Raw genomic sequence first — 12,850 nt, 5'->3', positions numbered from 1 at the left:
GCCAGACTTTCCAATTGAGAAGAGTATATCAGCGGGTTTTGCTTCTATTTCTTATTTCAATTGTTGTTTTATATTGTTGTCACTATTTCCACCCATGGTTTGCATAATACATCACAGAGTGACAAGGAAAATTATCCTGATCCCGTTATTATGAATAATTTATATTCTCATGTTATTATACTTTGGAAGTAAGTTCATCGTTAAAAAGAACCCGTCACCTGTCCTGACGTCTGTTTTAGTGAATAATTGGATTCCCCATGAAATAACAATTCTGGAGCATTTTTTTTTAGAACTTTACATTGTGCTGTTCCTCTGTTATTCCTCCTAGAAATGTATGAAATTATTGACGACTGGGCGTTACCACTTGGGAGTATGTCCTTACACAGACTGACACTGTCCAATCAGTGCTGAGAGAGTGAGACTGTATGGGGACACAGCCCCACAACTGGTAACACCTAGTTATTAATTTATTCATACATTTCTAGGAGGAATAACAGAGGAACAGCACATTGTAACGTTCTAAGAAAAGATGCTCCAGAATTGTTTTTTCACGGGTAATGCAATTATGTACTGAAACAGACATGTCAGGAGAGGAGCCAGGTCCTTTTTAAGGAGTAAGAAGGCTAGATTACAGGAGGGGCAAAATGTGTTTATGTTATGGGGCCACTATCATCCACGGGTCTTCAACCCAACCCCATATCTAATCAGATAAAATCAGTATCAACAGGTATTGGGATCCTAGGTCTGATCTGGGTTGCTGGGGACGCTCCATCTAGGATGGTAGTATTTGGGCACTATATGGCTGTACCATTGTTGTAATTGTGCTTGAAATCTTTTAATACATTGTAGTTGTAGAATTTTTATCCTTTACCACTCTTTTCTGAGCTACAATCCATTTACGTCCTTTAAAAAGCTGAAGGTGTCAGGGGTCCTCTACAGACCTTGAACCGGCCCTGAGGAACATTTCCACCTCATATCAACCTCATGTTGCTCGGGCAATTTTGCAAGAAAGGGCCTTGGGGCAAAGAAAGATGGATTTCTCCTTGCCTGGTCATCGGCAAACACAAGAAAAAATAGGAAACACATGCAAAAATCTAATGCCCCTCCTAGTGTGGACCCTCAATTGGCCATTCCAATATTTGCCCCCAAAATACTCCCATGATGCAAGTCTTGGCAGAGGCCAGACAACTCATACATATGGCATCCTTTGCCCCTCTCCGAGAACTGAGGTCACCACATATCTTTGGGTTGCACCAAGTTCCTTGGCTCTCCAGGGCTATGAGATAAGGAATAGAAGGGCATAGGATAGAAGGGTATAGGATAGAAGGGCATAGGATTAGAAATGCATGGGATAGAAGGGCATGGGATAGAAGGGCATGGGATAAAAGGGCATGGGATAGTAGGGCATAGGTTAGAAGGGCATAGGATAGAAGGGCATAGGATAGAAGTGCATGGGATAGAAGGGCATGGGATAGAAGGGCATGGAATAAAAGGGCATGGGATAGTAGGGCATAGGTTAGAAGTTCATGGGATAGAAGGGCATGGGATAGAAAGGCATGGGATAGAAGGGTAAAAGGGCATGGGATAGAAGGGCATAGGTTAGAAGTTCATGGGATAGAAGGGCATAGGATTAGAAGTGCATCATGGGATATAAGGGCATATGATAGAAGGGCATCATGGGATAGAAGGGCATCATGGGATAGAAGGGCATAGGATAGAAGGGCATAGGATAGAAGGGCATGGGATAGAAGGACATAGGATAGAAGGGCATGGGATAGAAGGGCATGGGATAGAAGGGCATGGGATAGAAGGGCATAGGATAGAAGGGCGTTGGATAGAAGGACATGGGATAGAAGGGCATGGGATAGAAGGGCATGGGATAGAAGGGCATGGGATAGAAGAGCATGGGATAGAAGGGCATGGGATAGAAGGGCATAGGATAGAAGGACATGGGATAGAAGGGCATGGGATAGAAGGGCATGGGATAGAAGGGCATGGGATAAAAATATCTAGTGATTTAGTCGTGCTCCCCAAATATGCAGCTTATGGGTCCCGTGTAACGTGCTGATATTCTGCATCTGACATTTTCGCGGGTTACAGACTGCTCCAGTGTAGACTGCACATCAAGGGGTCAAAATTCAAAGTAATTCGCACTGTCAATAATTACTAATCGTTTACGGCAGACAGGACTCGGGTCACGTGACATTTCACAATTACAGTTGCTGTACCTTGTAGAGGAGGAAGTTTTATTGCCGCAAGAGTAGCGATACCACAACCACACCGCCTCACATCCCTGGGAACGCTACAGAAGACACGGTACAGGAGAAATGGTCAGCTAGACACGAGAAACCAGTCTCCGATATCCAGAGTTCACTCTATGTGGGGACCCTGCAAACAGCTCCCCATATCTCAGCTGCCTGGACCCTTGTGTGGTGGATTGGGATAGTGAGGAAACATTTCCAGCTCTTCATTTGGGGGGAGTTAGAAGTGGCAGTATTAGTGAATTCTGGGATAATATTGGGGGGTCCTCTGTTCTGGATCCTCATGTCTTGGTCAGAGTGGAGAGCGGTTACATAGAGCGTCTTCCACCCTGGAGGACCCATCCTGTCCTGTGTTAGGCCCTTTGCACATGACCGTGTATTTCATCAGTAATTACGGGCCCATTCATTTCTATGGCCAACAAACACCTTCTCGAATGTCTACGGGAGCGTGTCCGTGCCATAGAAACCTGGCGAAAAAATAGGACATGTCCTATTTTTTTAATTTATGGACCGTGCTCCTATACTTTATAATGGGAGCACGGCCCATAGAAACGGCGGACTGTCCACTGCCGGCCGTGCCCGTAATAACGAGTCGTAATTAAGGGCACGGTCGTGTGCATGAAGCCTTATGGATGACCGGATCCGTATTTATGGTTAGATGAAAATACGGTCGTGTGCATGGGGCCTAACACAGACAACACATTGATATGAATGGACACTGTGTAATGCTTCATTTCCCCTGTGGTGGCGCTGGAGGGAAATTGAAAAGTTACTTCCAGGTTTCATTACAGATCACAGCTGATCGCTGGAGGTCCAAGCAGGGCAGGGGGACACTATGTGATCTGCTTATTGACCCTTCTAACCATTCGGGATTGTCCAAAGCGGAGAATCCCTTTAAGGACTTGATGATGGTGATTTTTCTTACCTCCCAACATTTGAATCACCAATTGTTAGACATTATTAAACTCTTCCCCTGATCCATACAGGAACAGAAAGCCCACTCTAGGCATATTTGTATAAGTCCGCCACCCTTTGTGGACCGTTCCATCAGCAATCTCAAAATAAATAAATTTAAAAAAAAACGGTTACGGCTGGAAGTTTTTAGTTTTTTTTAATAACGTTGTTTAATTTCACATAGTAAAGCGGAGTCAATCTCTATCCCTAAAATCATGTTGATTAATATAAATATATATATATATATATATATATATATATATATATATATATATATATATACAGACACACAGAGTTGTTGTAGTAGTGATGAGTTTGTCATTTGGTACAAGTCATGGGGATATTAGAATTGATATAGGACTGCAGTTAAACCCACAGGTCTTAGGGGGCCATCTCAATGTACAAACAATGCAAATGACAAATTCAGCTCTGCTACATCTGTATGCACAATAATTAACACATAAATTTGAAGACGAGCTGAGTCATGACAGTATCCAAATGTTTATAGCACTGCAAAAGTTATGTGAGAGAGGAGTCATTTGAATGCAGAAACTATGCAAATGACATTTTAAGCTCTGCTTCATCTTCATATATCTTTTTTATATACACACACATGCATTAGTGGATCTGCTTACATCTGCAGTATATCCCTCTCTACTGATGCTGTACTTTTGTGTATATTTGGCTCAGTACATGAGGAAGGAAACCATCAGTCATAAAGAGACAGCCCATATCACTGTAAGGGTATGTTCACACGGCGGGGGTCCGTAACGGCTGAAATTACGGGGATGTTTCAGCCTGAAAACATCCCCGTAATTTCAGCCGTACCGGCATGTGCAGGCGCTTGAACGCCGCGTCAATTACGGCCGTAAATAGGCCGTGTGAACATACCCTAACTGTGCGCTGTTCCTTTAAGAAAGTCTTTAGCTAATGGATCTCTGGGTCACAATTCATTTACTTGGGTCAGTGCCCGGCTCAGTACCCAGATCTCACAGCCTGTGCACTAGTTGGCAAGGTCTCATCTATAGAGATATATTTATAATGCACTTTCCAGTAATTCAGTAATTCCAGGGTCCTCACACTAGAAACTTGCTTGTACTATCCCTGAGAGGACCCTGCAAACAGCTCCACAAATCTCAGCTTCCTGGACCTCAGCAAGTGTCACAGTGGGGAGAGGGATATCAATGTGAAAGAAGGAAAACCTCTTTTTGTTAGAAGGGTCCCCCCAATGATAAGCTGATCACAGGGTGTTTCACCTTTGACTGTGAGATGCCAGCGCCTCCTACTGTCAGCACCTGGAATTTTTTAAAATTTAGTGCGAATGTTAAAAACTGTTATTTTCGTGCAAATTTTGAAAAACTTTTTGCGGTGAGAAGCATGCCATCTATTTTGGAAATTCACACTACACAATCTGTTCCATGAATTGATTAAAATATCTAGTGACAATCATTAGTCACCGTTCTGTGGCACCCATAGGGTTGTCAGCTCCCTTCCCCCACTCAAACCCCACAGGGAATAGAGATTTTCTATAGCAAGAAGATGAGATTTTATAATTTTTATTAACTCTGAGCTTGACCAAAACCGACCTCCATATGCTCTGTAGCCTATTAGGACATGTTTAGCTGAATGAGGTTGGGGGGTCCCCTGTTTAGGACCCCATTATATTAGCTAAAGCCAAAAACCACATGTAGTTTGATTCAAGACTCAGGAGGACAGCAGGGAACTCACAATGGACGCATCCCTCACAATATTTGCATCCTGATTTGATGGACACTTTTAAGCCCCGCCCCTGATCTATCAGGATCGCCCACAATTCATTCCAAGAACGCCCACTTTTATGGAAAAAAAACGAACGGTTGGGAGGTATATATATGCAGTAGATGAGGATATCGACACTATGGTCCTTATAGCTGATCATTAAGGGACCCATGGTATCAACTTCTCAGAAGGGGACTTCCCCTTTAAAACATATAACTGAACTGCATGATGGTCCATATTATCCTAATGCTATAAATACACATGGATGCTAATAGTAATAACACTCCAGGAAATAACAGCCTGAAATTTAGTAAACACGACATAATGAAAACAATAATTCAGGTTCTCCCGAGACGATCCTGGTGGATCAACAGCGAACCAGTCCGGGCAATCCGCGATCAAATCTTGGTGGTGGAGCTCGTTGCACTGTCTCTCCAGTTGTGACATGCCCTATGATAAACTTATCATCATCACCGCCACACCTCTCCTGCTGTCAGATTCACAGGTGATTATTTCAGTCCTCACCTCAGCATGTTGATGTAGCTGAGCTGAGTTTGTCATTTGGCACAATTCATGAGGCTATGATGATATCTCCCTATGTGTCACTCCAGGTAAAAAATCGACTCCATCAAAGAGTTTTTCTCATTTTATAAAGAGATGACATCACTATATAATCAGTGGGGGTCAAACCTCTGGCACCGATCTTGAGAATAAAGGGATCGCAGTTCTGGTCTAGCGCTGCATCCCCTTCTAAGTTTTCCCTGCACAGCGGCGATCCCGGCCACCCGTCTATGCAGGGAACTACTGGCCCCATTCACTTGAAAAACACTCAAGGAGGTCACAGTTCTAAATGGGCAGTACTGGGGTCCTGGGTTCGAATCCGACCAAGGACAACATCTGCATGAAGGTTGGTGCTATATAAATAAAGCAATAAAATAAACAAATCAGTGCTGCAGCCCTTTCCTTCTCAGGATCGGTTGGGGTCCCAGAGGTCAGACCCCCACCGATCGTAAATAGATAGCAGATCCTAGCAATATGCCATCACTTTATAAGATTGGAATACCCCTTTAATTTATCTCAGAGAGTTGTCACGAAGTAACACCAGAGAGTTAAACGACTAATTCAGCTCTGCTACATCAGTCATATATAACAATTAACAGCAAACCTATAGCCGGGGGCTAAATAGCGCAATAAAAAAACAGAACCTACCCAGCCAGAAGTGGAGGTCGTAATACTTGCTGTTATTCTTCACTATGGTATGGAGAACGATATAAGCGTCTCCTACGTAGAAGTTACCGTATAGATTTTCAGGGACTGGGACTAAGTCCATTTTCTCAATTCTCCAGATCTGGAGGCCGGTCTTCTGGCCAGCATTTTCGAACTCCTTGTGATAGAGGACCATAGTGGATGCTGCAAGAACCGAACAAAGGAAAGAAGTTCTGGAGAAGCTGCGCTGCGCTGTGCTGGGATCCTGCTTAGCAGAGTCAACCGCACAGATATACAGTATGGCCAGGAAGAGGGAGTGCTCAGTGGTGTAGTAGGTGTGTTCTTATAATAATCACTACCTCACTGCAGCGTGCCTGGAAAAACAGGACTTACAGAGGGACTATTCATGCACATGGGTATTCTTAGCCTGAAAATTATTTTTCTAGGTAGGGACGTGGGTTACGTTGGAGTGGTAATAATCTAGGACTGTTACTACTCCGCAGTGAAGACATAGGACCCTCTATATTATATGAAGAAGTAGTAATCAGGGGGCGCAAATGGACCACAGAGGGCACCAGTGCAAGAACAGAATATGGGCCCCTTGCTCTCCCACAGCTCATGATACAGCACCCATAGACATATCCTGAGGTCCTGGGTTCGAATCTGACCAAACACATCAGTCCCCTTCTCCCCTCTTTACATATCACGTAAATATGCTGGTTTGATGCAATATGTGTCTTCGCAGATGCCTATCCAGGGGACTAGGTGGTAGTGTGGGGGGTCTCTTTTTTTTTTTTGCCGCTTATCAGGGTGGCTTCCCCCAGAGATTTTGTGTAGCATGTTGATTCTATTTTAAATGTTTTAAACTATTTCATGTGGTGTATTTACTTCTAATAAAAATATATATTTGTGATATACATAGTCATTCTATGGTATTTCTTTGCCATATATACATACCCGTTGTGTTTTGTGTTTATATTGTGCTTGGTGGGGTATGTGGCAATATTTACGCAGTGCCCACCGGTGATATAAACAAACACAACATCTACATGGAGTTTGTATGTCTTCCCAGTGTTTGCGTGGAATTCCTCCAGTAGAGTCCGGACTCCTACCACACATCAAAAGCATAATGATAGAAAATATAGACTGTAAGCCCCACTGGAAACAGCGAGTGATAATAATTCTGTACAGCTGGGAAATATATTGGAGCTAGATAAATAAAAAACAAATACACAGCAAATAAATGTAGTTATATTCTTGTATATAGGAGCAGTATTATAGTAGTTATATTCTTGTATATAGGGGTCAGTATTATAATAGTTATATTCTTGTATATAGGGGGCAGTATTATAGTAGTTATATTCTTGTATATAGGGGCAGTATTATAGTAGTTATATTCTTGTATATAGGGGTCAGTATTATAGTAGTTATATTCTTGTATATAGGGGGCAGTATTATAGTAGTTATATTCTTGTATATAGGGGCAGTATTATAGTAGTTATATTCTTGTATATAGGGGAAGTATTATAGTAATTATATTCTTGTATATAGGGGCAGTATTATAGTAGTTATATTCTTGTATATAGGGGGTAGTATTATAGTAGTTATATTCTTGTATATAGGGGGCAGTATTATAGTAGTTATATTCTTGTATAGAGGGGGTAGTATTATAGTAGTTATATTCTTGTACATAGGAGCAGTATTATAGTAGTTATATTCTTGTATATAGGGGCAGTATTATAGTAGTTATATTCTTGTACATAGGAGCAGTATTATAGTAGTTATATTCTTGTATATAGGTGGCAGTATTATAGTAGTTATATAATTGTACATAGGGGGCAGTATTATAGTAGTTATATTCTTGTATATAGGGGGCATTATTATAGTATTTATATTCTTGTATATAGGGGCAGTATTAGGGCATGACCACACATGGCGGAATTCCTCCGCAACTGTCCGCATCAATGCCGCACCTAATCCGGGTTGCGGATTACGGCTGCGGATCTGCACAAAATGTGCAGAAAATTGATGCGGACTAGCTGCTGCGGACTGCGGGAAAAGTGCTTCCCTTCTCCCTATCAGTGCAGGATAGAGAGAAGGGACAGCACTTTCCCTAGTGAAAGTAAAAGAAATTCATACTTACCGCCCGTTGTCTTTATGACGCGTCCCTCCTTCGGCATCCAGCCCGACCTCCCTGGATGACGCGCCAGTCCATGTGACCGCTGCAGCCTGTGCTTGGCCTGTGATTGGCTGCAGCCGTCACTTACTCTGAAACGTCATCCTGGGAGGCCGGACTGGAGACAGAAACAGGGAGTTCTCGGTAAGTACGAACTTCATTTTTTTTTACAGATACATGTATATTGGGATCGGTAGTCACTGTCCCGGGTGCAGAAACAGTTACTGCCGATCGCTTAACTCTTTCAGCACCCTGGACAGTGACTATTTACTGACGTCTCCTAGCAACGCTCCCGTCATTACGGGAGCCCCATTGACTTCCTCAGTCTGGCTGTAGACCTAGAAATACATAGGTCCAGCCAGAATGAAGAAATGTCAAGTAAAAAAAGCAAGACGCATCCGCAGCACACATGACATGTGCATGACAGCTGCGGACTTCATTGCGGAACTTTGACTCTCCATTGAAGTCAATGGAGAAATTCCGCCATGAGTCCGCCACTGCTCCGCAACAGACAGAGCATGCTGCGGACACCAAATTCCGCTCCGCAGCCTATGCTCCGCAGCGGAATTGTACGCATCGTGTAAACGAACACTGCGAAATTAAAGTGAAAGTCAATGTAGAAACGGCTCCGCTGCGGATTAACGCTGCGGAGTGTCCGCAGCGGAATTTAAGTGCAATTCCGCCATGTGTGAACCCGCCCTTATAGTAGTTATATTCTTGTATATAGGAGCAGTATTATAGTAGTTATATTCTTGTATATAGGGGGCAGTATATTAGTAGTTATATTCTTGTATATAGGAGCAGTATTATAGTAGTTATATTCTTGTATATAGGGGGCAGTATTATAGTAGTTATATTCTTGCATATAGGGGGCAGTATTATAGTAGTTATATTCTTGTATATAGGGGCAGTATTATAGTAGTTATATTCTTGTACATAGGAGCAGTATTATAGTAGTTATATTCTTGTATATAGGAGGCAGTATTATAGTAGTTATATTCTTGTACATAGGGAGCAGTATTATAGTAGTTATATTCTTGTATATAGGGGCAGTATTATAGTAGTTATATTCTTGTATATAGGGGGCAGTATTATAGTAGTTATATTCTTGTATATAGGGGGCAGTATTATAGTAGTTAGATTCTTGTATATAGGAGGTAGTATTATAGTAGTTATATTCTTGTATATAGGGGGCAGTATTATAGTAGTTAGATTCTTGTATATAGGAGGCAGTATTATAGTAGTTATATTCTTGTATATAGGGGGCAGTATTATAGTAGTTAGATTCTTGTATATAGGAGGCAGTATTATAGTAGTTATATTGTCTTAGTTTACAGACCTGTATGAGGACTGGATTGAAATCTGGTTTTGATTTGGCAACTGCATTTTTAGGCTTGGTTGCTAGGTAATGTAGCAGTGTGGAATGGAGGAAACATAATTATAATTCTTACTGGAGGATCGTGTAGTACAGTGTTTAGTGTACATATCTGCATGGTTTATTTTTTATTTTAAGCTGCTAACTCCAGAAGATTTTAAGTTGTTAAGCGTTAGTCTATGACACCTATAGTGGTAGATCCTATATGAAAAAATATAAGTAAATGAATTATCCTCTGTCAAGTTCTATCACTACCTAAAGAGGAGCTCTCACCTCTCCGGACATGTCTGTTTTAGTAAATACTTGTATTCCTATGAAATAACAATTCTGGAACATATTTTTTTAGAACTCTGCAACGTATCGTTCCTCTGTTATTCTTCTTAGAAATTTGTTCATAAACTCACAACTAGGTGTTATTATATCCCTTGTCAAATAGGCGTGTCCCTACACAGTCTGAGGCAGTGACAACTGAATACACATTGTCAGTCTGTGTAGCGACTCACCCCACCTGGTAACATCTAGTTGTCAATTTAAATTTCAAGAACGAACAACAGAGGAATGGCATATTGTAGAGTTCTACGAAAAAATGCTCAGGAATTGTAATTACCAAAACAGACATGTCAGAGGACGTCATGTCCTCTTTAAAGGGATATTCTAGTGGTCAACACTTACGACCTATGTGCAGGGCCTGACCGTTGATAAAACCTGGACCCTAGTCTCTCTTCCTGATGCAGAACTGCTTCACTCCTAGAGTTGTATGGAGCAGCATAGCTTATGCTTCCCCTCATTCCAGCTATCATGGGGTGCCCAGCAGTCAGACCCCATGATCTAATAATTATCACCTACCCTATTGATAGGTTAAGGGCTGAATTGGCCATATTATGCAGCTTTGCAGTAATGTAATGTATGTACACATTGACTCCACCAGCAGAATAGTGAGTGCAGCTCTGGAGTATAATACATAATGCAACTCAGGATCAGTACAGGATAAGTAATGTAATGTATGTACACAGTGACTCCACCAGCAGAATAGTGAGTGCAGCTCTGGAGTATAATACAGGATGTCACTCAGGATCAGTACAGGATAAGTAATGTAATGTATGTACACAGTGACTCCACCAGCAGAATAGTGAGTACTGCTCTGGAGTATAATTGTAATGACGGGGTAGGGAGACAGACAGGTGAGCCCTAATCTACCCGCCACTCAGTCCCTACTTACTTGCACGGCCCGTCCTAGGCGACGGCGTACAACTGGGCGACGGTCCCTACGCTCAAAAAGTGCATGACAGACCAACAGACAAGGGTACACAGAAGCTAAGGGAAATGGGGCAGTTGCCCACGGCAACACGGTGAGCAACAAGAGTAGTGAACGAGCCGCGTCAAACCAGGAGTGTACGAGGTACCAAACGCAGAGCAGGATAGTAGTCAGTAAAGCCAGGGTCAAGTTGAAGCAGAGGACAATAGTACTAGCAGGAGCAGCAGAGCCAGGAAACCAGACAGAATCACAGGCAAAGCAGGAGCAGGAAATGAAGGTATAAATAGACAGAGGGCGGGAGCTAACTCCGTCTGGCCAGGCTGTGATAGGTTCTCCGACTCCTCAGCCTCCCAGCCTGAGTGGTAGCAGATCGAGTCACTCTAACAGTCCTAGGCACAGATGCAGGCTGATTAACCACGGGCGTCGACAAAGAAGCTGTGTCAGGCAAATCCATTACAATAATACAGGATGTAACTCAGGATGAGTTGAGGATAAGTAATGTAATGTATGTACACAGTGACTCCACCAGCAGAATAGTGAGTGCAGCTCTGGAGTATAATACAGGATATAACTCAGAATCAGTACAGGATAAGTAATGTCATGTATGTACACAGTGACTCCACCAGCAGAATAGTGAGTGCAGCTCTGGAGTATAATACAGGATATAACTCAGGATCAGTACAGGATAAGTAATGTAATGTATGTACACAGTGACTACACCAGCAGAATAGTGAGTGCAGCTCTGGAGTATAATACAGGATGTAACTCAGGATCAGTACAGGATAAGTAATGTAATGTATGTACACAGTGACTCCACCAGCAGAATAGAGAGTGCAGCTCTGGAGTATAATACAGGATGTAACTCAGGATCAGTACAGGATAAGTAATATAATGTATGTACACAGTGACTCCACCACCAGAATAGTGAGTGCAGCTGTAATGTCCGGGTAGGGAAACAGACAAGTGAGCCCTAATCTACCCGCCACTCAGTCCCTGCCTACTTGCAACGACCCGCCCTAGGCGACGGGGTACAACTGGGCGACGGTCCCTACACTCAATAGGTGCATGACAGACAACAGACAAGGGTACAAAGAAGCCAGGGAAATGGGGAAGTTGCGCACGGGAACACCGTGAGCAACAAGCGAGGTGAACGAGCCGAGACAAACCAGGAGATGAGCGAGGTACAAAAACGCAGAGCAGAAGAGTGGTCAGAAAAGCCAAGGTCAATCACAAGCAGAGGATCAGTAGTTCAAGAAGCTGTAGCAGGGCCAGGAAACAAACAGAGAAGAATCACAAGCAAAGGAGGAACAGGAAAGACAGGTATAAATAGACAGAGGGCGGGAACTAGCTCCGTCTGGCCAGGCTGTGATAGGCTCTCCCACTCCTAAGCCTGCCATCCTGGGTGGTGGAAGATGGAGTCAGTCTCACAGACATAGAAGCAGGTGCAGACTGATTACCTATGGGCGTCGACACAGAAGTTGTGTCTGGCAGATCCTTTACAGCAGCTCTGAAGTATAGTACAGGATGTAACTCAGGATCAGTACAGGACAAGTAATGTAATGTATGTACACAGTGACTCCACCAGCAGAATAGTGAGTGCGGCTCTGGAGTATAATACAGGATGTAACTCAGGATCAATAAAAGATGAGAAATGTAATGTATGTACACAGTGACTCCACCAGCAGAATAGTGAGTGCGGCTCTGGAGTATAATACAGGATGTAACTCAGGATCAATAAAAGATGAGAAATGTAATGTATGTACACAGTGACTCCACCAGCAGAATAGTGAGTGCAGCTCTGGAGTATAATATAGGATATAACTCAGGATCAGTACAGGATAAGTAATGTAAAGTATGTACACAGT

The 12,850-nt window shown here is 42.8% G+C and overlaps 1 protein-coding gene across 1 annotated transcript in view; it reads right to left on the bottom strand.

Annotated features, from left to right (window-relative positions):
• SCIN (scinderin) overlaps positions 1-6,436 on the bottom strand; it is a 111,153-nt gene extending 104,717 nt beyond the window's left edge. Inside the window, exon 1 of the mRNA XM_075827765.1 lies at positions 6,183-6,436. Within this exon, the coding sequence (XP_075683880.1) occupies positions 6,183-6,375 (193 nt within the window). The 5' untranslated portion in view covers positions 6,376-6,436. The remainder of the gene's footprint in view (positions 1-6,182) is intronic.
• Between the last annotated feature and the right edge of the window lie 6,414 nt (positions 6,437-12,850).

Source organism: Rhinoderma darwinii, chromosome 5 (genome assembly GCF_050947455.1).
Source record: "Rhinoderma darwinii isolate aRhiDar2 chromosome 5, aRhiDar2.hap1, whole genome shotgun sequence".
Classification (NCBI taxonomy): domain Eukaryota; kingdom Metazoa; phylum Chordata; class Amphibia; order Anura; family Rhinodermatidae; genus Rhinoderma; species Rhinoderma darwinii.
This window is presented reverse-complemented; position numbering and strand designations above follow the sequence as displayed.